Source organism: Callorhinus ursinus, unplaced genomic scaffold (genome assembly GCF_003265705.2).
Source record: "Callorhinus ursinus isolate GAN/ISIS: 27379988/994484 unplaced genomic scaffold, GSC_fseal_2.0 scaffold17, whole genome shotgun sequence".
Classification (NCBI taxonomy): domain Eukaryota; kingdom Metazoa; phylum Chordata; class Mammalia; order Carnivora; family Otariidae; genus Callorhinus; species Callorhinus ursinus.
Genome location: NW_027397079.1, coordinates 21,401,798 through 21,427,650, shown reverse-complemented (window position 1 = coordinate 21,427,650; position 25,853 = coordinate 21,401,798). Strand labels below are relative to the sequence as shown.

At 37.4% G+C, this 25,853-nt stretch overlaps 1 protein-coding gene across 2 annotated transcripts in view; it reads left to right on the top strand.

The window, feature by feature from the left end:
- The first annotated feature begins 15 nt into the window (after nucleotides 1-15).
- VPS37A (VPS37A subunit of ESCRT-I) overlaps nucleotides 16-25,853 on the top strand; it is a 45,119-nt gene continuing 19,281 nt past the window's right edge. For both annotated transcript variants that reach the window (XM_025885952.2, XM_025885951.2), the window contains exons 1-4: nucleotides 16-501; nucleotides 20,795-20,869; nucleotides 22,749-22,863; nucleotides 23,695-23,795. In XM_025885952.2, coding sequence (XP_025741737.1) covers nucleotides 377-501; nucleotides 20,795-20,869; nucleotides 22,749-22,863; nucleotides 23,695-23,795 — 416 coding nt within the window. In that variant the 5' untranslated portion in view covers nucleotides 16-376. The remainder of the gene's footprint in view (nucleotides 502-20,794; nucleotides 20,870-22,748; nucleotides 22,864-23,694; nucleotides 23,796-25,853) is intronic.

The window sequence follows — 25,853 nt, the reverse complement described above, 5'->3', positions numbered from 1 at the left end:
CTCACGTCCTGGCGGGGGCGCTAGGTGATGACGCGACACGCAGAGGGGGCGGAGCACGCAGGTGACGGAAGCAGGGTTGGTGGAGCGTTTGACGGTCAGGCTGCCTCACTGACTGGTTTGGGCGTTGGGACCGTGAAGGTAGAGCTGCCCGTCCCGGGCGGCTACTTTCCTCTCTCTTGCTGCCCACAGTCGTAGTGTTTCGCCCAGGACCCAAGGACCCCTCAGCCGGGCTTGCTTAGAGAAGACGCGGTTCCCCAGCACTTGGGACCCGGGCGCCTCGGACGGCTCCTCCTGTCGCTGGGGAACCGCCGGGTTGAGCAGCTGGGAGAAGCAGGCCAGAGCCTTCCAGGGCCTCGGGCCCGGGGACCCGTGGAGGATGAGCTGGCTCTTTCCCCTGACCAAGAGCGCCTCCTCCTCCGCAGCTGGGTCCCCCGGTGGCCTCACCAGCCTCCAACAGCAGAAGCAGCGCCTCATAGAGTCCCTCCGGAATTCACACTCCAGGTGACTGGTCGCTGCCTCTCCGACCGCAGGAAAAAGTGGGGGGGGGGGGGGGGCTGGTCATAGCCTCACGTAGCTCCTCAGGCCTGCTGCCCGCCAGCTGCCTCCTTTTGACATACCTCCCTTCGTCTTGGGTCACACGCTTGCTCTTCTATCCCTGACCCATGTTCAGGATTTTTCTCCGGATCCTTTCTCCCACCCTCTTGCCTCACCACGGCTCAGCTCTTCCAATTCTGAGTTGTTCATCCCTCCTGACACATCACTTCTGGCTGTAATCTGTCTAAGGGTCTGTATCCAGTAGCCCTTGCTTTGCTCTCCTTCCTCGCTAGCCTTTCCCTTTGCCCATCTGATTGCCACATTAGCAGAATTGTTAAAGTACTGTACTTGGCTAAAACGAATTGTACAGAGTAAACTCCAGGTTTCACAGAGTGAAAAATTTGGGGGGGGGGAGTTGTAACATGAAAGAGAAGCCAGAGGTTTTATCAGTGAATTCTTTTTGGTTGGGAATGACATACTCAATCTTCTTAGGTCTTTTAAGATTTACCCGGTTCCAACAGCCTCGTCTCAGTCTGGCAAACTACTAGTCTCTACATCTCTCACTTTATTATTCTTATTCCCACACCCAAGAATTGCCTTATATTCATGTTAATCTGTTGTCTTCTTATGAGTTGTTCATTTTCAGCATGGTCAGGTTAGAAATATGTTGCAATTCAAATTATTTCAAATTATTTACTGTAAACTTCAGCCTTTTATATTGCAAATCTTTGTGGCTTCTAATGGTTTACAAAAATTAGAACTGCCTCCTTTTATGGATTATGCAAGTTTATTTACTTAACAGTGTCACAGCATGTCTTTGTAAAGATGCCAAAATCAGTCAACCCTCTTTTTTTAAATAGACTTTTCAGACATTTCAAAAACATATATTATGAGACTTTAATTCCTGTTGAATGAACTATTGGGGACCATTTTATCTGTTACTTTTAATAATTTTTCCCAAGCAAATAAGTTACAGTGTAGAATAGTTTTAAATTAAATATGTTGTTAAAAGAAAAATTCACTGCAAAGTTAGTATGGCTAAAACAGGGGTTCTTGCTGATTGAACTTCAGATGTTTCTTGATTCTTTGTCTCAATTCTGCTTGTTTAGAACTTTCAAAAAGCTGAAAATTTATGGTATTTAACAGAAGAGTGGCGTGCTATTTGTTTTAATGATGGCTTTCTTTCTGGAAAATTAAGTTCACAGAGTTCTCCAAGTCAATCTTACTCTTCCTTTTTTTTCCAAGTCAGTTTCATTCTTTTTTTTTTTAAAGATTTTTTTTTATTTATTCATCTGAGAGAGAGAGAGAATGAGAGATAGAGAGCACGAGAGGGAAGAGGGTCAGAGGGAGAAGCAGACTCCCTGCCGAGCAGGGAGCCCGATGTGGGACTCGATCCCGGGAGTCCAGGATCATGACCTGAGCCGAAGGCAGTCGCTTAACCAACTGAGCCACCCAGGCGCCCCCAAGTCAGTTTCATTCTAAATAATGTTCTGTACTCACCTGTAAGAGCTACTCTTACAAGATATGCTTATAAAATAAGTTGACTCATTTTGAACAAGCATAACAAAAGTTTGTCTCCTTAGAAGGTATCAGCTTGGAAGATTGTTTATATACTGTACTAGTGCTAGTATAGCCAAAATACTTTTTAGAACCACACCTTTGGAATTAATTGCTTTTAAGCCTTTAGTATATCCTGTTAAATATTCTCACTGCTGGCAAATTTTTATTCTTTAAGATTGGAGTTGAACTTTTTAAATACGCTAAAGCCTTTTACTGCTAAGGTTAGTAAATGAGGGAAGTGACTGATCTGAAATTTCTTGTGTGTTTTTTTGGCCTCCCAAATAAGGTGACATTCTAAAACAAGAATTGCTAATCTAAGAAGTTCCGGAATTGGCTTAAGCTTTAAAGGTTTTTTTTAATAAAAATACTTGTAGTTTTATTTTATTGAAATATTTCACATTTATAAACTATACTTGGATACTTTTGGAGACAATTAGGTCATATACTTTCAGTTTTCAAGGAATGGTACAATGCCAGAAAAAAGTGTCATCCATCTATTCTTGTTAAATCTGCCATTTGAACTCATGACATACATTTTGAAGGTAGCTGGTAAAAATGATCTATGTATGCAGTATATGATAATATGTTGCTTGGGTAGCCAAATTGCAGTACTATAACTTTAAGATTGTTGTGCAGTAAGACACCGTGATTGGTGATTTTGAAGGTGCATTCTGCAAAAGTTGAAAGAATGTTTCAGATGATATTTTAATGAATAATATAAAACTTCCTAAATTATGAGTATCCGTATCTTGTTGCATGGGACCCACTTCCCTGATGTTTCATACTCTATCCCTTTTTCAGATATAAGGTCACTCATACACACTCAAACAAGCTCTTTCTTAGCAACGAAAGTATTCAAATTCTGCCCTCCTCAGGAACCCTATTCTCTCTTATACCTTCCAATTCTTACCTTTTTTAACTCCTTATATTAAAAAAATTCCATTTAGGAACTAGTCTATGTGATTCCCTTCCTTAAATAAATGTAAACTCCTTTTCTAAGGAGTTTATTAAGAAATTATTAATTATTAAGAAATTATTACCTCATCTTTATCAGGTCCTTCCTAAAGGTTAGCTGAATTTTATGTGTGTTTCCTCATGTTAATCTTACTGGTAGGCAGGGCAAATGGGAAACTGTCATACAGATGACAAACAAAAGTTTTAACCAAAGCATAATAACATGTTTGTCAACTATGAAAATAGAAACTGGAAGTTATGTAGACTAGGCTCAAGGAATATATTCCACCTTCTGAATAACAGTCATCACAATATTCAGTTTACCACTAACATTCCTGTCTTTGGGGGCAGGAGTAGAATTAGTTCTGTTGTTTCTTCTGCTTCCTAAAGAAGTTCACTTTGAAGGACACTCTTGCTTTCCTACCCAAATCCATTTTCCCTGACTTCTTGAGAGAACACCAGTTTTTATCTGGGTTCCCAGTATGCAGAATGATATACCTGAGGGAGGCCGTACTCAAATAATGATTGTTTACGGCAATCATTCCCTGCCAGTTATCGTGGAAGCAGGACTCTTGACCTAAGCTTCTTCAATGGGAGTTGGAGGAGAAACCTGCTGGGGAGCTGCTCAAAACATTTTTTGAATAATAGAGATGTTCGAAAGGAAATTCTTCTGTCTTGGATATTGTTACATGGGCCATCTGGAATGGCTTGGATCATGAAAAACAGGCTGACTACTAAATGTGGTAAGAGTAGAACAATGGAATGTCCATGATAATATTGTGAAATTGAATTAACCAGCTTTGGAACCTTTGATGCCTCTGGACTTAGTTCTTTTTAAGTTCAGTAACCCCTCATGCTGTTTAAGCCACTTTGAACCTGGGTTTTCAATTACTTGCAATTGAAACTATCCCAAGTGATACTCACTTATCCCAATATTTAAAGATTCTTCAGAAGTGAAGCTGTTATTTCCCTGCATTGTACTACAATCAGAAAATACTAAAAACTGATGTTCTTAACAGTTAACCATTCTAACTATCCTGGTTTCTCCTCTCTTTAGTTAATTAGCTTCTTTTATTTCCTTAGCTCTAAAACAGTAACCTGGAGCTGTGTTGGGAATGGTAATTAACTATGTAAATTCAAAGTTTTACAAATAGTAATCTTTATTACATTTTACTTAAGGGTATCAGCTCTCTCAAGTAAAGGACTTCTGCATTCATTTTAATAATTACATAGTAAATCTGTGCTATTTTTATTTTATATTTAATAAGGAAATCTAATTTGGGAGTTATTATGTTTGTCAGAATTGCTTTTTTCTCTTTCAGTCTAGTACAATGAATAGTCTCCATGAATAGTCTTAATGAAAGAGGCTCTGAACCAGAAGTTAGGAGACTCCGATGTACCATTAACTGGCAGGGCAACATAACCTTAATAGGCCTTAGGACCCCTGAAGTAAGAGGATTAATCGCCTGATGTCTTATTGCCCTGCCCAACTGTGAAAGTTTGTGTTGCTTTCTCAGGTTCCTGGATGTGAGCACTCTCTTAGAGATAAAAGACAAAATGAATTTGAGCAACAGAAATGGAAGTCAGCAAAAAATTATTGCCCTTAGGAAAAGCAGCATGGCCTAGGTGAATGAAAGCTTTGTAGTCAGACTGACCTGGATTTTAAGTTGGCTCAAACACAACGATAGCAATGTGACCTTTTGTCAAGTTACTCAGCTTCTCTGAGCCTCCAGTTCCCATTTGTAAATTCAGGAATTGTGATTCCTATCATGAAAGATTGTTAATGTTTGAGTGATATTTATGAGCATTTATTAGAGTACCTGGCACATAGTAAGCATATGACAGCTGTCAGTCCCTGGATACCATTATTCATTCTGATTGCCCAAACCTTTAGCCTTATAACTTCCTTGGAGAGTCTGCTACGGTATAGTTGTCTACCGTATAGCTGTTAAGTTTAACACCTTGTTCACAGTTAATAAAACTTTCTCCTCTAAACTCATGGGTTTCTGAGTAAGCCTAAATTCCATAATTTTTTTTCTATAGATTTTTTTTTTAAAGATTTTATTTATTTGACAGAGAGACAGAGTGAGCACAAGCAGGGGGAGTGGCAGGCAGAGGCAGAGGGAGAAGCAGGCTCCCCACAGAGAAGGGGGAGCCCGATGTGGGACTCGATCCCAGGACCCTGGGATCATGACCTGAGCCGAAGACAGTTGCTTAACCAACTGAGCCACCCAGGTGCCCTTTTTCTATAGATTTTATTGTTGGCTTGAAAGGACTCATACACAAAGATGGTAACACAACAAATTTGCAATGAGAAGATATGTGTATGTGTTTTTTTAACCTGTTCAATATTACATATTTTTTTAAAACATGGATCCATTGCTGGCATTTATACTTTTGAGATTTTTCATTAAAATATCCAAATTTGTAGAGCAGTTTTAGATTCACTACAAAATTAAGTAGCAGGTTTAGAGATTTCCCATATAGCCAATGCCCCCTGCAAATTTTCTTTTAAAATAGAAATATCTGGGAGATCTGACAACAGTTCTTCCACAAAGCAGCATTTGCTTTGACTGAAAAGTAGCTGCCTCATTTATACTGGGCTTTCCTTTCTCCATTTTCCCAGTTTGCAGTTACTCCCTTTTGGTGATACAAGCAACAGTATGTTATCTTTTATAGGTATTTGAGAGTAAAACTTCTTTGTGGAAGGAAATCACCTTAACTTGTTGCAATAAAAAAGCCTACAAGAAGTTGCTATGCCTTATTGAAGTTATAGAAATCTACAAAATGTCAACACTGTGACTCTATAAAGGGACATTGCACTCTTAGAATGAACTTTAAAATTATGTATGTCAAACAGTCCCATAATTAAGTGGATCTTAACTTGATACATTAAATCATATAGTCCATTTATAACCCGTGATTAAAAATTACAATTGTAGAGTATATGACATAAGTCATATTACCATTTAAGAAAATTTTTCCTGTGTAGATCATAACAGCTCAAGTACTCTCTCTAGTTAATTTTCCCTTAAAGTATCCCTTAGTAGTATCAGTCCATACTTGCTTAAAAGAATTAACCACACAAGCGGTCATTTCTCCATTGCTAGTTTAATCCAGCCACATGTACTCTTCCCCTCCTGCCCCTTAAGTCCTTCCAAGCCATCTACTGTCTGCTACCTAAGCCAAAAACCTGGTCATCTTGTTTCTCTTCAGTCCATCCCTACTACCACTGGGCTCTTAACTATTTTCTCTGCCTTCAGCCTTAATTTTTTTTTCCACATGGCCACCAGAGTAATCATTTTAAAATTCAAATATGAACGTGTATTCCTTTCAGTAGTTTCTTAACTCTTGCCCAGAAAAGCCCAGCCTCCTTAGCTTAATGGCCTGGTTTTCACAGAAGACGGTGATGCGACTAATGGAAAGTGTCAACAGACTGTTAAAAAACAAAATTCAGCAGTTAAATGTGAAGATCTAGTTGGCTTTATTTACTGATTCATGAATTGGATGGCATCACATCTAGCAAGTAGAGGGGAGCTCCAAGGAGTTGTGCGAAATGGAAGGTTTTTGTAGGAAGGAGAGTGGGGCAAGGAAGTTATTAGCAAAAGGAGAGAACTGTTCTTTGTTCCAGGTAAAGTCACCCTCCCTTGGGGGAAGGGCAAGGAGTTTTATTAGATTATTTATCTTCTTTTTGGGGGACGGAGAGGGCCCATATGACACATACTTCATTGGTGCTGATCAGGAATTTTCTGGAGGCAAGGTGACTTGGCATCAGAAGCTCCATTTTGGGCCTTTGGTTTTCTTTTTAACAATTACTCCCCTTTTGATCAGACTCTCAGCTTAACTAAGAGATGTGGTCAAAATTTAAGGAATTAGCACCACTCTCAGCTGTGGCTCTGAAGTTACCCAAGTTTTTGTTGTTCCTTTTTATGACATCCATAGGTCATGACTTTTTTGCTTAACACCTTGATATTGTAACCCAAAACTGGGTTCACCTCTTGGTGGGCATCGTCAAAAGACACAACCATGCCAAAGAGTGGAAAAGGAAAAATTTTACTTGCAACAGGTAAGGAAAACACCAGGGGTATTTCCCAAAGCAGTGTCTCTCCGAACAACAAAATTAGGGAAGTTTTAAGCTAAGGGTACATGCATATTGGTGGAGGGACTTGTCAAAGGAGAGAGTTCAGTACAGAATTAGGGCAAAAGTCATCCTAAGTTGACAGAGTCTAAGTTCCTAGTTGATTGAAGTTATTAGGAGGGCCAGCAAGGGTCAGCATCATTAATTCTCTGGCTCCAGTTAGTCGGTGTCTGAGTGCTGGCGGGGGGCGGGGGGGGGGGGGAAATCCTGCAAAAAAAGAAAAGACTTAAGAATGCACCTTAGGTCAACTTTCACTTTTGAACCAGCGCTGGGAGTTTCACCATTGATTTATTGTCTCTGATATGGTTGGGCTATTTCCTGGCCTGGTAGAGAATGTTGCTTTTTGCATTCCTTTTTGCTTCCTTAAAATCCGTAACTCCTGAGGTTTTTGCATTCCTTTGCAATTCCCGTGGCTTCTAGGCAGTTCTGCAAGAAGTGCTCTTGGTCACGTAGAGCCAGTTGATGGGGGCATAGGTCATAAAAATAGCTGGGGGCCTAAAATGACTTTTGTTGTGTTCCCAAAGCTATGCCTCATCTTCCTTTTTCTGCGGACTTTTAGCCATATCTGCCTACAGTGTTCACAGGTCACAGAAGTGGGTTATTCTCTTCACTTTGCCTGCAAGGTTCTGGTCTTGGAGACCATCCACTTGGTAGTTAGCAGCTGCAAATACACATTTAAAGTTTTTGAAAGGATACAGTGCGCTAGAGAGATTTTTATGATAACCCTAAACGGGATAATTCCCAGTTTTTGGAGTGCACTTTGGAGCCATGGTCCTAAGACCCAAACCAGTCAAAGAAAGACCCTGTTGAAGAAGACACTCTTTTAAGGCAAGTGGTTTGCTCAGTGATTTTTATATAATTGAGTTTCAACTACCCCAGAAGTATTAATCCACAAGCAAACAGCAGGTGATGTTGGTCATAGCAGATAACCTTACTCAGCTAAAAGATAATCATGGGCTATCCTATTGTCAAGAACTTTGGGCGGGGCGGGGCAGGGGGAGAACTTTAGCCAGATAATGTAAGGGTTTTTACTGGACAGCTATTGCTTTAGCAGTGGATTCTGCAATTTCAGGAATTAAGAAATTCCTGATCATAATCTCATTTACCTTTGTGCCTAACCAGGGTGGTAGGGACCTGCCAAAAGGAGTAAACGCTAAATCATGAGAGTCTCCTGGTAGGTCCTTTCTAACTCAACAGTGTAAACTCAGGAGAGTCAACCATTGAAATGTCTTAATTTTGCTTGCAAAACACTAGCCTGAAATGAAAGTTTTCCCTAAATTCCAGAGGTTACTCCCCTTAGCTGCGGCCAGGGAGATACAGATGAGGGTGTTATCTTTGCAGGCAAATGCCAGAATAAAGGATACAAAAAAAGAAGAGGTTTCATGGTTTCATGTTTAAAGTATGAAGCCTTGATTTGTTGTCTTGTAATTTTAGAAACAGTCTACCTCAATGTCAGCTACATCCTTGTCAATTTGATTCAGAGGTCTCCAGCATCTTCTAGTTCGGAGCAGTGGTCAGGAGCACTTAGTAAGGATCCTCCCAACAAGATTTAAGTGCTGTCTTCCTCTAATATTGGTTTCAGAATACTCAGTCACCAGGCCCTAGACTATAACCAGAGAATTGGGACCTGGGAAGGATTTTTTAGTCTGTTGATGATAGGCTTGAGCATAAAACTTAGACACTTACAGTCCTTGGTCATACTAGCATGAGACACAGGATCAACAGAAGGTTGTATACCAATAGGCATTGGTCTGCCAGTAACTATCTTGTGTGGAGTGAGTGTGTTTTCCAAATGGGGTACTGTCAATAGTCCACAAAATCAAAGGCAATACATTAGGTCAGGGAGGTCCAGTAGTTTCAAGTTGGGAAATTTTAAGTTTAAGGATCTCATTAGTTCTCTTGACCTTGTCTGGTTGAGGGTGATAGAGATTGTAATAATTCCAAGAAGTTTGCAGAGTTTTCACGAAGGCTTGTATAATTTGTCCAGTGAAGTGGTGCCTTGATCACTGACTGGATATTGTGGAAAGTACACCCTAACTGGGAAACATTCCCTTTTTTCTTTGCCACTGGGAGGGCATTAGCCTTGCAACAGGGGAAGGCTTCAACCCATCCAGAAAACATACATACAGTAACAAGAACGTATTGATCACCCACACTGAGAGGCAGTTGAATGAAATCCAGCTGCAGTGTTCAAAGGGTCCAGAGGGAGATCTGAGGCCTCTTGGGACAAAAATTATTTTTCCAGGATTATGGACCTGACTGGTAGAAATCTCCCCATCAGTGTTAATTCACAATTTCAGTCATCTTAAATGCACTATGGTGGGTGAAGGAATGCAGAAACTGAAAAATGGGGTTTGCCTGGGAGCTGAGAATTACCAAGCAGCCATCTTTGGTTTCCCATAGCCCCAACTCTTCATTTATCTTACAGCCATTACTGACCCATCTTAATTTCTCTGATTCAGGAGCAAACTATTGCCTTGTTACAAGGACATCAGGATGGCAAAAATCTGGCAATGTGGGGCCGGTTTTTGTAGAAGTAAAATGAACTTTATGCACATATGCCACAATCTTACAATTACAATATGAGGAAGACATAGTATTATTTCTTACTTGACGATGCTTCCTATATAATTTAATATATCAAATAAGCCTAATTAGTTTAACGATTTTTTTGGAGTGTTCCAGGGACCCTTTTGGAAGCATTCCAAAATTTCTTACAGGTCAAAAAAATTTCATTTAGAATTTAGTTTGGGGAACTTTGTTAAAAATATCAAAAACAGGTTTTAAAGTTTGCCTAAATAAGATCACATATCATTATGAAACTTAAAAAATAAAGCTACTTCAACAATCTGTTATCAAAAGCAGACCCCAAGTCCTAAAAAAAACCTTTGTCCTTTTAACAGAGGAAATAAAATTCTGCTTTTGTACCAGCTTACTTTTGGTATTAAAACTTACTCATTTTAATCTTAGTTCTGACCTTTCCAAAGATTTCTTTTTAACAAACTTTATAAGTTTGTTTTTTGTTTTTCACATTCAGATTTTGTCCTGTTCTTGGTCTTTAAACAACCAGCCTCACTTTAGGACAAAATTACTCTTTTTTTCCCCTCAATGAGAAAATGCATCTCCATTCCTTATTCCTTCTCGTACCAAAAACACACATTTTACTTTCTTTCCATAAAAGGTGTTTCCTTTATTTGTAGTAGTTGTAATAACATTAATTAGAATTCTTAACCCTTAGAAATCTTCATTTCTAGTGAAAACTAAGAAGGAGTAGTGAACTGTAATACCAGCACTTTTTAGATTGACAAATTATGAGTACATTTCATAATTTCTAGAAGCATATGCCTTTTTCAGTTTTCCAGTGTAGAATTAACAAACCTAAATATCTTTTAGCTTCTCTGTAATAAACCAAAAGTAAATAAGCCTATGTTCAATAAGAGTATTTTTATCTTGCTTGAAAATATTCAATAAATTTCCATCATTTAAAGATTTTATTTTTTATATTACTATGTTTGAGAGAGAGTGTGTGAGAGAGCGCCAGAGGGAAGAGAGGGGCAGGTCAGAGGAAGAAGCAGACTCCTGCCAAGCCAGGAGCCTGATGTGGGGATGTGGGATCATGACCAGAGCTGAAGGCAGTCGCTTAACCCACCACTGAGCCATCCAGGAGCCCACATTTCCATCATTTAATTTAATTTAGCAAGACTCCTAAAATTTCAAGCTAAAGAGATTTGGAAAAAATTTTTAAGCACATATACCATAAAGTATAATTGCTAAAAAGCTTATCTGTAAATTTTTATTCCACTTATATCTAAATCATTTGCTCCAACAATCATGTTTAGGTTACCCACAAAACTTTATGAGATGTTAGACAAAATCAGCCATGATTCTAAGTTATTTTTGCTGACAAATTATAAGAGATGCAATTAAACTAGTAAATTCAGGTAGAATGAAATTTGTTTATTTGCCTTATATTCAATGTTGATAACTCTAAATGCCTGTTTTAAGTAAACCAATGAATTTAAACTAGCTTTAATTTACTAGAAGATTATCCCAGTACTTGAAAAACATGTGGGTGTTTTTGTTATATTTCTGAGAATTTAATTTATATAAGCAGTTAATTTTCCTTAAGCCAATTAAATAGATCTTTAAGCCAACTAAATTTACAAATTAATTTTAAGAATACCATCTGGCGGTAGAAAATACCATACATTTACTATATAGAGAGGCACACATAAACATACAGATACAGACAGAGACTTCATAGGTTATAGCTTTAAATTGGTGCCATGAATTAGGTACAGAAACACAAAACTCACTAGTTATAAAAGAAGCTGCATCTAAGTTTTTCCATATTATTTTTTAATTTTAGGAATAAGTTTTAATATGAAAGTTTGAACTCTTACACTTAAAAAAATTTTTCTTTTAGTATAGTTGACACACAGTGTTACATTAGTTTCAGGTCTACAACAAAATGATTCAGCTTTTCTATACCTTATTCTGTGCTCACTGCAAGTGAAGCTACCATCTGTCACCATATTAACACTTACTACAGAATCATTGACAATATTTCTTATGCTGTGCCTTTTATTCCCAGGACTTAGTCATTCCATAACTGGAAGCCTGAATCTCCTACTCCCCTTCATGTATTTTACACATACCACCACCCCCCTTCCATCTGCAGCCATTATTTCTGTGTATTTAAAGGTCTGAATCTGCTTTCTGTATGTTTATTCATTTGTTTTTTAGGTTCTACATATGAGTGAAATCATACAGCATTTATTTTTTTTCAATTTGACTTACTTCATTTACCATGATATCCTCTTGGTCCATCCATGTTGTCTCAAATGGCAAGAACTAATCCTTTTTTATGGCTAATATTCCATTGCATATGTTACCATATCTTCTTTATCCATTTGTCTACTGATGGACACTTAGGTTGCTTCCATATCTTGGCTACTGTAAAATAATGCTTCAGTAAATAGGGGTGCATATATCTTTTCAAATTAGTGTTTTGTTTTCTTTGGATAAATACCTAGTAGTGGAATTATGGGATCAAATAGGATTCCTATTTTTACTTTTTTGAGGAACCTCCACACTGGTTTCCACAATGGCTGTACCAATTTACATTCCCACCAAAAGTGCATGAGAGTTCCTTTTTCTCCACATCCTCGCCGGTACTTATTTCTTGTCTTTTTGATTTTAGCCATTCTGACAGGTATAAGGTGATAACATATTTGTAAAACAGGTGTAGCTGTTTTTAATTCCTCAAAGAATTAAGTTGCTGCCTAAATGATATCAAAGGCACTCACACCCATCCACCTATGTGTTTTACCCCATCTGGGTACATTTAGCTTAGGGGAGAAGTCTCAAAAAAAAACAAAAACACCTCTTTTCAGGCTCTGAACATCAGCTTCTAATTTGCCCAGATTTCTGACTACAGAGTTCGTAAATCCTTTCAAGTATCTTGTCAGGTCTCAGCCAGGACATACAGTAAATGTATCTGGCAGTTTTAAACAACCTCGTGGACCCTAGCAGCATCCTCAGAGAGGGTGCAAAAGATAATATTTTTATAAGATCAAGAGTCACTCCCAAATTTAGCTAAATGCAACCTGCCTGTCCCAGGCAGGCTGAAAGCCAAGCCAAATTCTTAGGACATAAGACCATCAAGAAGGCAGTAGCTATACCTGGGAGACAGGATCGATAATCAGTAGTTCTGGATTTGGAAAGGAAGGGAATATTTTATTTTTTTTCCCTCTGTATTAATGGGCTCAGGAGGTAATTTATTTATAAAACCTTTTGAGAATCCTCTGTGGGTTTAAGAAATTATTTAACTATGGCTGTTAGTTTGGCCTTTAACCCAGGAGTGAAAGATACCTGTAGGGGATTGCCTGCAGCCTGTGGTGGTCTTTATCTTAAAAGGTAACCAATAGTCTCTTCAGAGTCAGAAGACAATTCACATAGAGGATTACTAGAAAGAGTACTCAAATGAAAGAGAGGAGAGCAGTAGGAATTAATGCAGTCTTATATGTTAGTCTTAGTCTTTTGTTTTAGGTACCTTTCTTTTTCATTGTCCTTTTGTCCTTCTGAATAATGAAACTTTGGAATTTTGAAACCTTTTGGTGGCTTCTGCATACCAAATAAAATAGGTATCCCATTCTGTTTAAGAACCCTTGCTTTCAAGTATACTTCTTAAATTATTTCTCTAATTAGAGCATTTACCATAATGGCCATTGTAATTCTAGGTTGATTTTAGTAAGATCTTGCTGTTTAACTAAATACTTGCGACTTCTGGGACTATAGTTTTTAGACATAAAGTAAGCAGGTATGCCAGAAGGTGGCCTGTTCAACTCTGGATATGAAGGCCCCCCCCTCTTTTTTTTTAGTTAAGCCTCTGGGTTTCTCAGAGTCAAACTAAGAGGGACATGCAATGGTGTTGGGAATTGTGGGGCGTTTTGCAGTGTACCTCATTGCAGAGAAATTTTCTTGAAGTTGGTGGGTGACCTAGTGTCAGCTAACCCATTAATGCGACCAACTTATTATATATTATTACCACAGAAGTCTTCTAGAGGTGGCGAGTGCTCTAATAGCCTTTGAATTTAATGCACCCATGCCCACCAGTGTTTGCAGCCTTATTTCTGGGTCCTGAGACTTGGATTATCAGTTAGCCTTTATTTAAAACAATACCACAGACCTCACACTGGACCCAGTCCAACTCAGATCAGACACAGTCTGTTCCCAGACCCGGTCTGGTTCTTAAGTCAGACCCATTCCAACTCCAGCCAGTGGCCACCAACAGTTCCAACGTAAGCTGACCAGCAGACTGTAGTAGATGGAGACTGTGGATTGGAACTAGGGAAAGTACTAAACCAGCAAGTGCCGATCAGGGGGACTGCAGACTACAACTGGAGAAGGGATTCCAGTGTGGAATTGTAAACTGAACCAAGGGCAGAGGACTGGAGCTTTGTTAGAGCCTCTTGTCTATGGAGACTGACTCATTAACCCTGGATTGGAAAACCAATTAGATCCAAGCTCAAATGCAAGAGAGTGGAGCTCAAACCCAGAGGAGCTCTCCAAAGGTCCTTGGAAATGAATGACAAGACAGTGAACTCAAAAGGGTACACAGAGTGCCATGCCTGTGTTTCTCTTTATCCCCAAAGGCCTTTAGAAGTTCACTTCAGATCCTATTGCTGCCGCCAAATCTGTTAAAAAACAAAACCAAGTAAATTTTGAATATGTAGTTGGCTTCATTAAATGATTCATGAATTGGGTAGCATCTCATCTAGGGAGTAATGGGAGCTCCCAATAGTTGTTTTGTAATGTAAGATTTTTGTAGGAAGGATGGTGGAGCAAGGAAGTTATTAGCAAAATAAAAGAAAGGACTGTACCAGCCAAGGTCACCTTTCCCTAGGGGTGAAGGGTAGGGGGTCTAATTAGGTGGGTTACCACATGGGGTGGTGGGCTGCGGATGGCGAAGGCCCATGTGACAGATCACCTTTTTTAGTGCTGTTCTGAAAATTCCTGACGGGCTGGTTAAGACTGCATTTCTAAGGAGGTTGCAGTCAGCTATTAAGCCCCAGGGTGTGACTTGGCCTAAGTGTCTCCATTTCGGGCCTCTGTTTTTCTTTTTAACAAGACAGTGAGGATGTGAAGTTACTTTTTTTTTGTTGTTTTTTTAATTTTGTTTTTTTATTATTATGTTAATCACCATACATTACATCATTAGTTTTTGATGTAGTGTTCCATGATTCATTGTTTGCATATAACACCCAGTGCTCCATGCAGTACATGCCCTTTTTAATACCCGTCACCAGGCTAACCCATCCTCCCACCCCCCTTCCCCTCTAGAACCCTCAGTTTGTTTCTGAGAGTACATAATTTCTCATGGTTTGTCTCCCCCTCTGATTTCCCCCCTTCATTCTTCCCTTCCTGCTATCTTCTTCTTTCTTTTTTTTTTAAACATATAATGTATTATTTGTTTCAGAGGTATAGGTCTGTGATTCAACAGTCTTACACAATTCACAGCGCTCACCATAGCACATACCCTCCCCAATGTCTATCACCCATCCACCCCATCCCTCCCACCCCAAGTTTTTAATGGCAAAGGATATGGAGACTTTTAGAGACCCAGTGTTATTTCATATCTGAAATTTTTCCCATGGTGTTTCTTCTGTATAGAATGTCTGCTTTATTTTGCTGATTTCTCTTTCCTGCATGTTAACTCTTACTTGACTTTTAAATGTAGTTCAGATATTATTTTATTTCCTGGAAGACCCCACTACCACTCTTGTTGAGGTTAGGTGCTTTCTTCTCTGTTCCTATAGCCCTTTGCACATCTGTTTTATTATCCTGTGTTCCACACAACACTGTTCAAAGAATACTGTGAAGTACATGGTCCATGTCAAACAGATTAAAAAAAAAAATAAGTGCTTTAGAATTTCCCAAAGCCTTTAATATGCTAAAATGCATCAGTAGTCTCCAAGAAAAGAATATATAGTATGAAACATTTTCCAAACAGAGCACCAAACCATTTATTTGAGCTATTTATTTTAAATTTCCAGTATCTTAATTTTTCATTTTCTTATCAACTGTGTGTGTGTGTGAATGCAAGTGCTATTTTGTTTCTCTGAGGATATTAATTACCCAAATTTAGAGTCTTCTCAATTAACTCTGTTAGCTTAAGTTTTTGTGTGTTGGGCTGCTTGAGTTTAGTGGCTACCTTGCTTGGTTTTCCTTTGTTCACACTTCTTTGATGTGTTCATTTCTGTTTTTGAGATTCCTTGTTGACTTGTTGGTGGATATTTAGCTCTGTTTATCATAGTCTGCCTCTGGTAACGAATGAAAAAGAATGATTTGTTCCGATATGGGACAAGCTGATAGTTGTCTCCTGGAAACAGAGGCTCCATGGAAGTCAGTAGCTTCCTAAGTCTCTGCTCCTTCCAAGCCTACCCAATGTGTTCTTCCGGGTACAGATACTAGTGCCATCTGTTGGTTTGGAACAAGCAGGGAAAAGAGGAGAGTGCTCTATCCTACCTGCTGTTGCACACCTCTTCCCATTCATTACCCTGAGAAATGCTTCTGCCCAGCCTTCCACATTCTTGGTGTGGATTGACTTCCTTCAAGGGCTTCGAGGACCTTCAAACTGCTCCTACTTTGCATTAATCTAATGTTTTGGGTTGTCATCAGTTCCTGTATTTACTTTCTTTTTCTTTCCTTTTTTCCTTATCACCCTTTTCCTTAAGTCTATTCCCATCTTTTTTTATCTTTTAGAGATTCCTCAGAGTTTGTCTGCTTACTCTTTGCTTTCCAGCACTGTTACAGATTTGGTTGTTTAGTCTTTTGTGATATTTCCTAGAGATTTAGGTGGGAAAGGGAAGTTGTCTAATCTCGATCTACCATCTTTATTAAAGCACCTGAATCTTTTATTTGCAAGGTTCACCTATAAACATCCCTTGATTTACCCAACACTGGCAAATGCATGCTATCAGTATCTTGAATTGATCTTTTTTAGTCACTTGACTTTTTCTTCATGCTGTGTGTCCCTTCAAAGACCACACATATTTCTGTATTTCTGTTTCCTTGCAAGATGATGGATATTTGGTAGCTGTTTAGTTGAACCAAGTCTTTCTTACTAAACCCAAGCTTACGCAAAATGTGAAGTTGGAAATAAATGATTGTTCTACAAAAGGAATCTTTTAACCATAACTAGTGCCTCTATTGCATCTCAAGGTCTATTTGTTTATAGTTTCAAGGATTATCAAAGAAATGAGGATGCCAATTAATCACACATTCTTTTTTTTTTTTTTTTTAAGATTTTGTTTATTTATTTGACAGAGAGAGACACAGCAGGGAGAGAAGGAACACCAGCAGGGGGAGTGGGAGAGGGAGAAGCAGGCCTCCCGCTAAGCAGGGAGCTGGATGCGGGCGCGATCCCAGGACCCTGGGATCATGACCTGAGCCGAAGGCAGACACTTAATGACTGAGCCACCCAGGCACCCCTAATCACACATTCTGACTAACACAGTTGTCTGTTGTTTCAGCTTTCTTTAATCCCAAATCTGTTCAGTCAATGAGGCAAAACCATAGTAATTCACTTCTCTCAGAGAACCTAGTACATGAAAGTATTAACAGAAGGGCATTCCAATTTGCTCTTGTAGTGTGATTACAGTATTACTTTAAAATATGTGTGTGTATTTACATCCAAAATACTACTACCTGTCAGCTCAAAGATAAGGCTGCAAAGAATGTTTATCAAAGTGTGATTTATAATAGTAAAAAATGGAAACGATCTCAATAATTGGTTAAACAATGTAGTAAAACATTATTTACAACCATTTAAAAAGGATAATGTAAAATAGCATTTACTGATTCAGAAAAGAGCAAGTTATAAAATTGTATAGACAGTACAATTGCATTTTGTTTTACATAAGGCTGTGAATATAGAAAGATTAGGTGTGTTAGAGGTTATCTTGGGTATATGGCTTCCTGAGTGATTTTTATATCCTTTTTGCTTGTTCTTTTTTTCCCCTCAATGGGAATAAATCATTTTTAGATAAGTTGTGGGTTTTTTTAAGTATTTATTTATATATATATATTTATTTATTTAGAGAGAGCATGCATGAGCAGGGGTGAGGGGCAGTAAGAGAGGGAGAGAATCTCCAACAGGCTCTACAATGAGTGCGGAGCCCCATGTGGGGCTGGATGTCATAACCCTGAGATCATGACCTGAACAAAAAATCAAGGGTCAGATGTGTAACCAACAGAGCTACCCAGGCGCCCCTAGAATAAGTTTTTTAAAAGTTATTTAAAATAGGGGCGCCTAGGTGACTCAGTTGGTTAAGCGACTGCCTTCGGCTCAGTTCATGATCCCAGGGTACTAGGATCCAGCTCCACTGTCAGGCTCCCTGCTGAGTGGGAAGCCAGCCGCCTTCTCTCTCTCCCTCCCTCTCTGCCTCTCCCCCTGCCTGTGCTCTCCTGCTCTCTCTGTGTCAAATAAATAAATGAAATCTTTGAAAAATAAAAAATAAAGTTTTAAAAATAGCATAAAATTCAAAATCACATTGTGAATATTCAGGGATTAGTTCTTGTTTTAATTAAGTAAACTGATAGATTAACAAGAGAAAATCATACAAGCTTATTTATTGTAAGTTTTACATGAGATGGATGACTTAAGGAAGCAAAGATCCAAAGAAATAGTTAGACCTGAGTTTTTTGTGCTAGGTTTGATGAAAAGTGTACAGTCATAGAAGAGTATGATGGGTTAAGGAATATAAGGTAATTGTAATAATCAAGGGTTCTTACTGTTCTTCTTGGTGTCCCTTTGTCTTTGAGGTAAAAGATGCTAGTTGGTATAAGGAGGGCATATTTCACATGAGGATTTCATGATTTGTTTCAGGGAAGAAGTATGAGGTGGGGAGAAGGTTAGAGTAACCTTCCTGCTTCTCCTCTTTTCTCAGACTCCTTCAGCGGAAGGTATTCAAGGTTCTGAAGTGCCATATTTTGCACTTCATATTTCAGTAGCATGGCCTGAACTCCAACAATTGCCATGACTAACTTGTATTGGAATTTGTTAACAAGAGTTCACCTCTCACTAATAGTTCAAGTATTGCTTTCAGTTATTTATCATACCTCATTTGTGAAGGAAACTTGTCAAAACCTAATAAATGTCAACACTCTAATTGTAGAGACACTGAAACCACTTCTAGCCAATGATTTAAGTAAAAATTATTTTAGTCGAATTCACTTTGTTTTCTATAAAAATACACTAAAAAACTGAGTTAAAACTTTGGTACTACAAATTTAGACAGGCTCCAGCTTAGATGCATGTTCAGAATGCATATTTGATAATAGCTAACTTGTATTGAACAATTATGGCATTTTGTGGAGGGCTTTACGAGTATTCTCTCATTTAATCTTAACAGTTGTTTTAGGTAGATAGCTATTGTTAACATCCCTGTTTTCCATTTGAGAGAGAAGGTTTAGGTTAAGTAATTTGCATATGATCACATAAGTAAATGGTTTAGAGGAAGAATTTGAACCCAGGAAGCCTGACTTAAGAGGTCATAAAATACTTTTAATCATGAAGATGTTCTGTTTAGCTTAGACCTGATGGATGCATGTGTGACCAGTATTCCCTTGAAGCAGTTACACCTTGGAGTCCTAAAATAATATAAAGGAATGGAAAACTTAAGCCATTTAATTGATTATGTGGTGTTCCTACAACTGAGGAGGTTGTCAGTATTCTAGTCCAAAACTGAACCCCAAAGAAAACTTCTATAAAACTATGGAAGTCCTAATACTGAATATCTTTTTGAGTCTGTTCTCAGCTGTTTCTTCATCTCCACACTAACCCCATTCCATGGGACGTCAGTATAGAGCAGTAGTTGAAGCAGCCAAAAGAACGAAAAGTTAATTATTATGTAAACGCTAGATCTCCCAACAGTATTCATGCTTGAAAAAGTTTCATGTCTTTTTGAATATTAAGGTTCTTCTCAACCTTAAATCCGGAATACTACTTAACATTTTCCCTTTGGAAAAACTGTGAATGTTCATTAGAATTTGAAGTGAGCCCCCAAAAGATTTGGTTGCTAGATTATAATTGTAATAATGTATCCCTGTAATTGACAATAAAGTAAATTAAATTCTAAATGTAGAATATTAAAATACAAGGAAATTCTGTTAGTTGGCAATTATATTCAGCTGCTACTGGCCAAGACTCCCAAAATACTGAGTTAAACAGAACTTTTTTTCTCTCACAAAAAAGAAATTCAGTTTGACAATTCCATAGTCATTAAAGACCCAGGCTACTTCTTTCTTTCTGCTTAGCTCTTCCTAGTGTATGACTTCTATTCTCAGGGTCACTCATGGTCCAGGATGGCTGTTAGAAGTGCAGCTATCAGGTAGAGGCGGGAGAGGAGGACTCATACTAGTTTTTTGTGTCCCCTTCTAGTTGCTTTCCTAATAATTCTATCCCACAGCCTCCCTGTATCTATCTTATTGGCTAGAACGTAAGTCTGTAGCAACAGCTAGCTGCAAAAAAGGCTAGGTCATTGCTCCTCAGAGTAAAATCAGACTTTTCTTACTGAGGAAGAAGGGGAGGTTATTTGTTTCTGGAAAGCAGCCAGCAGTCTCTGTCATGAAACTGTAGGAGACATATCCAGGCTTTTAAGTTTAGCTTATTAAGACCCAGACCTCCCTAGCTGTCTATATAGCTGGGAGTGGCAGGGTTCCAATCAGAACCCAGATGTCTTGCTGACTTGTATTAACCAGAGGGATAACAATTGCTTCTGTTAATGTTGAATTAGGTAAAGTGATAGTAAATCAATCTAGCATTAATACGAGAGTTTTTCTTTGCCACTTTACCTCGACATCTATCCCCACTCTACCACTTTCCCCCAACACACACGCACTTGGATATCTCAGAATATTATTGCCTGATTTGATAAATCTTTCTATGATCATTTTTCCCTCAAGATACAAGTTATATTGGCTATCTAGATTGGGCGATTAAAATTAATAGTTTTAGTAGGCTCTAAAAACATTTAACATTCTTTTTAACATTAATGGTTTTATAACTTCAAGTGAATTTTTCTCTCAAATTTTCTCCTACAGTATAGCTGAAATACAGAAAGATGTGGAATACAGGTTGCCATTCACCGTAAACAACCTGACAATTAATATTAATATGTGAGTAGAATTGTATCCTATATTTTTATGTACTAGTACTTTTAAAAATCTTTTCATTATTTTGTTTCTTAGTTATTAGAAGTAAATTGTTTATAGTGAACTTATTTAAAATATTACCTTTCTAGTAACTATAAATTATTAAAGTCATAATTTCATGAAACAAAAGTTTTTTAAAGACATCATGGTAAAGTGTATTGCTGTAAGAAAGAAGCTGTTATACAAGAAGAAATGCAATATAAAGATGTAATAATAATATTTAGTACTGTCATTGTTTTTATTGATTTGCACTGAAGTCTTAGCTGGAGGTAGGCTAAAAGAAAGGCTGAAAATGATGACAAACAGTCAAAGGGATCATGTATGGAAAACTATTAGAGATATATTTACCCCTACCTTAGAAACAAGTGAAAATATTCTAGTCTTCAGCAATAGATATACTATATCAACCAGACAGTTCAGGGCTGAATTTGATCTACTAATTAAAGAAAAAAATTAAGTTAAAAATTATAATCAGGAGGTTATTTAAGAGGAAAGATTAGACAAAGTGATGGCTGAAGTACCCATTTAATTCTAAGTGTGATTATTAGTCTTTAGCATGAAAGTATTAAGTTATTACTCAAATTGCATTAGGTGGCTGTGTGCTAGAGTAGGTGTTTGGGTGAGATAAGAAGCACCTAACTTGAAGACAGGAACCATGGCTTATTCATCTTCATATTCTCATTGTCTAGCATAATGCCTGCACAGAGAGGGCCTTATTAAATCCTAGTTGAATAAGTGAATGAAAGTGTGAATGTATAATAGTGCCAAGCATTATGCTGTGTTATCTTGATATAAGAGCTTTGTGAATCCTCACAACAGGGCTACAAATTGGGTAAATTACAGACACATAAGTAGTGAATAGCATAGTCAGGATACAAACCAGATTGGTTGGGCTCCAAAGGCCAATCATTGTCTTTTTTTTTTTTTTTAACCAAACTAGGCTAACATCTTTAACTATATAAATGAAGTAGTTTTATCTCCATCAAATGCCCTAGGTAGGGCTAAGTAGGAGAAGCCAAACAGGACCCACTTCTCTTCTTGACAGTGCTGCCAAACAAATCGTTTTTCAGAGCCAATGGGAACACAGAGACAGTTTTAAAGGGTCATGTTCTTCTGAGTTTAGAGAGATTTAGAAATCAGAGTTCCATATCCAGTAAAATCCATTTAAGACTTCAATCCTGAATTTTAAATTTGTGGTAGTTCATAAAAGTTAAGATTTTCACCTTTTTTTTTTTTTTTTTTTGAGAATTTACTGTTCTTTACTTGAAACCATGTGATTGACAGACTTGGGAGAGTTGTATCAATGGGGACCATTAGAGCCTTATAGAACCAAGGCATAATGACAGCTACAGTGTTTTAACCATAGTGCTTTTGCTTTTATCTACACACTCTTCAAAAATTCAGTAGATGGTGTAATAATTCTTGGCAGCATTTCATAAGTAGGAAAACTGCAAGAAAATCATATGGCCAGAACCTGTGGTCCAGTAGTCAGACTGGTTACTATGGGTCACCTGTTACAAATACCTGATCTGATTTTATCTGAGATTTTGCATAGCTTAGTATATTGTGTTTGAAAGCAATTAACTGACATGGTGTGAAGAATATCTTATAACTCAGGTATCCATATTCCACAGTAAAGTTTTTACTGAATTGAATTGCTTTATAATCTTGTTGCTAAAGTATATCCTTTTGTGTATTTTCGATCAACAACCATAATAGAGCACTTACTACTGTGAATAATTACTCTAAATGAAAGCATGAAAATTTAATTTGCTTTTAACTTTGTTTTAGAATTATGACTATATAACACTTGTGTTTTTTCCATCTGTTCTACATTTAACAGATTGCTCCCTCCACAGTTTCCTCAGGAAAAACCAGTGATCAGTGTTTATCCACCAATACGACATCACTTAATGGATAAACAAGGGGTGTATGTTACCTCTCCATTAGTAAACAATGTATGTATATAGTATAATTCATTTCACAGTATTATTAACAGGTGTATTACTTTACTACTACATATTTTAGAAATCTAAAATGCATTTGAAATCTCATTTAGAATAAGTAATTTTCCCAAAAAAAGGTCACTATATCTAATAGATAATACTGATTTGAAGGTTATTTGTTTTTCTGTGATGAGGACCTGTTGATGTTGGAACTTTGGTTCACAGTATATTTTCCATAGTTGTTAGGAGGGGATAAAATTCAAATATGCCTTAAAGTTCTTAGGATATATAAATGATTGATTACTATGAAGGGTGAAGCACTATAACTTAAATGTACTCTCAGTATTTACCTTTGAACCTTCAAATTATTATTATTATTTTTTTAGATTTATTTATTTATTTGACAGAGGAAGAGAGAGAGAAGGAGAGTGAGAGCAGAAACACAAGCAGGGGGAGTGGGAGAGGGAGAAGTAGGTCCCCCGCCGAGCAGGGAGCCCAATGTGGGGTTTGATCCCAGGACCCTGGGATCATGACCTGAGCAGAAGGCAGATGCCTAACGACTGAGCCACCAAGGCGCCCCTCAAATTATTTTTTAAAATGTGGAAATATTTTAAGCTCCATTATTGGTTAAATAGATTTTTAACTGATTTATGGTATTGAGTCTATAGAAAAATATTTTAAGTTGTAGATTGCTAATCTGGTCATTTGACACAGTATCCTTTGTTTTTCATTTAATTCTTGATGTACAGAAGTAGATTTAAGATTAAGTTTTACAGTGACATTATCCTAGTAAGACTTATTCTGAAAGTGATATTGATCATCTTGTATTACTCTTACTTTTAGTTTACAATGCACTCAGATCTTGGAAAAATTATTCAGAGTCTGTTGGATGAGTTTTGGAAGAATCCTCCAGTTTTAGCTCCTTCTTCAACGGCATTTCCATAGTAAGTATATTTATACCCCAAAAAATGTATAAATTTATTTTTACTTCCTTTTATCAAAGTAATCATAATAGAATTTAAATATTCAAATGATGTTAAAAGGCAGTTCTTTTCATTCCACATTCCTACCTTCATAGAGATACACTCATACTTTTCAGAGGCAACTGTGTTTTCTTCTTTTAGTTGCTTTTCCAGTATTTACCTTCATCTTTCTGAATAATTTAAACATAATATATACATAGTCTTGGTTCTTTAATTTTAGGTATTATATTTCAACCTCCTGTTATGATTGATGAGGAGTTTAGTTATTGTTTTCTTTCATAAATGTTCCTTTCCCCTCATTCTCTCAGTGATTGATATCATGATCTTTACTTAAATTCATTTTTGGTATTTTCATTACTTCAATTCTGTAAATATTCCCCATTTCTGAATCGAGGACTTTGTCATGATTACATTTCCTTTACGGTATAATTTTTTGCTTTTTCTGGAGTTAATAATTATTTCCATTTTTCCATTGGTTGTTTTATCGTTTTAATTTTCCACATCTTTTAGCAGCTCTGAAAAATACCTTTCAGATTATTTTTTCACATCATCTGACCTTGACAACATGTATTTTCCTTGTGAATCTGCAGTTTGGTTAGGGACTACTGGAGATAACTTGTTTTTGTTCCACTTTTTGCATTAGCATCTAAGTCGAAGTACTTTTCTACTCAGAATTTTGAGGGTGTTGCTATATTGTCTATATGGCTTCTATTGCAAAGTGTCCAATGCCATTTTGATTTCTGATCCTTTGTAAATTTTAGAAAAAATTTTTGGTCTTCTGAAATTTAATGATGATACAGCTTCTTGTTGGTCTTTTTATTTCATTTTCTCAGAATACTTCTTGGCTTTAGATCCTAGTCATCCTACTTAATTTCCAAGAAGTTGCTCTTGCTCAGGAGTCAGCCAGCATTTTGAACACTGCCTGGAAATCTGCTTAGCTAGATTATCCAGGTCATTAGGTGCATCAGCCCCAGCCCTCATCTTTCCTCTCTTGTCTCTTTGTATTGGAGTTATAAGCCTCCTAATTTCCTTTATCTAAAAACTGTATATCCTATTTTTCTGTCAGGGCAGGGTCGGATATAAGTTCATTCACCTTATTTGAAAATAAAAGCCAGTAAGTTTACTTATTCCCATTTCAAATAAGTTCTGTGATAAAGTGCAGGTTTTTAGAATGCAGGTTTGATGCATTCCTTAGATTATTTAATAGGTTGTATCTGCTACTGAGGTCAAAATAAAAATTGATTCACAATAAAGACTTATAATACAGATACTCTCTCATGTTGGTCATATTGTTTCCAAATAACTTGTTATATTTATGTCACTGACATACCTTTAGATAAAAGTTTTAATTTTTTAACATAAAGATGAGCCATTTTTTTAAATAAATAAGCCAAACTAGGAAACTTATTTTAACTTAATTTTTTCAATGATCATATATTTATTTGAATCAAAATTCAAAAAATATAGAGGGCTATGGAGTAAAAAGTCTTCCTTCCACTGTCTTCTCCCTTACAATGTAGTTTTTCTTCTTGCTTGTATCTAGAGTTTTTCGTGTGGGTGACTATGCATAGAATTTCCAAGATGTTTTATGACTTACAAAGAAATGCGTACATGTATTTTATTCCCTTCTTTTTTACACAAACGGTAACATACCTTTTTTTCTTCACTAAATGGTATAATTTGGATAGTTTTCCATTTTGGTACATAAAGCATTTCCTTATTCTTCTTTCTGACCGTAAAGTACTTGTTTTATAGATGTAGTCTAATTTATTTAACAGGACTCATGCTGATGGATATTTTTGTTGTTTCCACTCTTTCCTAAAAGGCCACCTTTCTTTACCCTCAGCGCTGCAGCAAATAACCTTAAAAATAATATTCTAGGGCACCTGGGTGGCTCAGTTGGTTAAGCGACTGCCTTCGGCTCAGGTCATGATCCTGGAGTCCCGGGATCGAGTCCCACATCTGGCTCCCTGCTCGTCAGGGAGTCTGCTTCTCCCTCTGACCCTCTTCCCTCTTGTG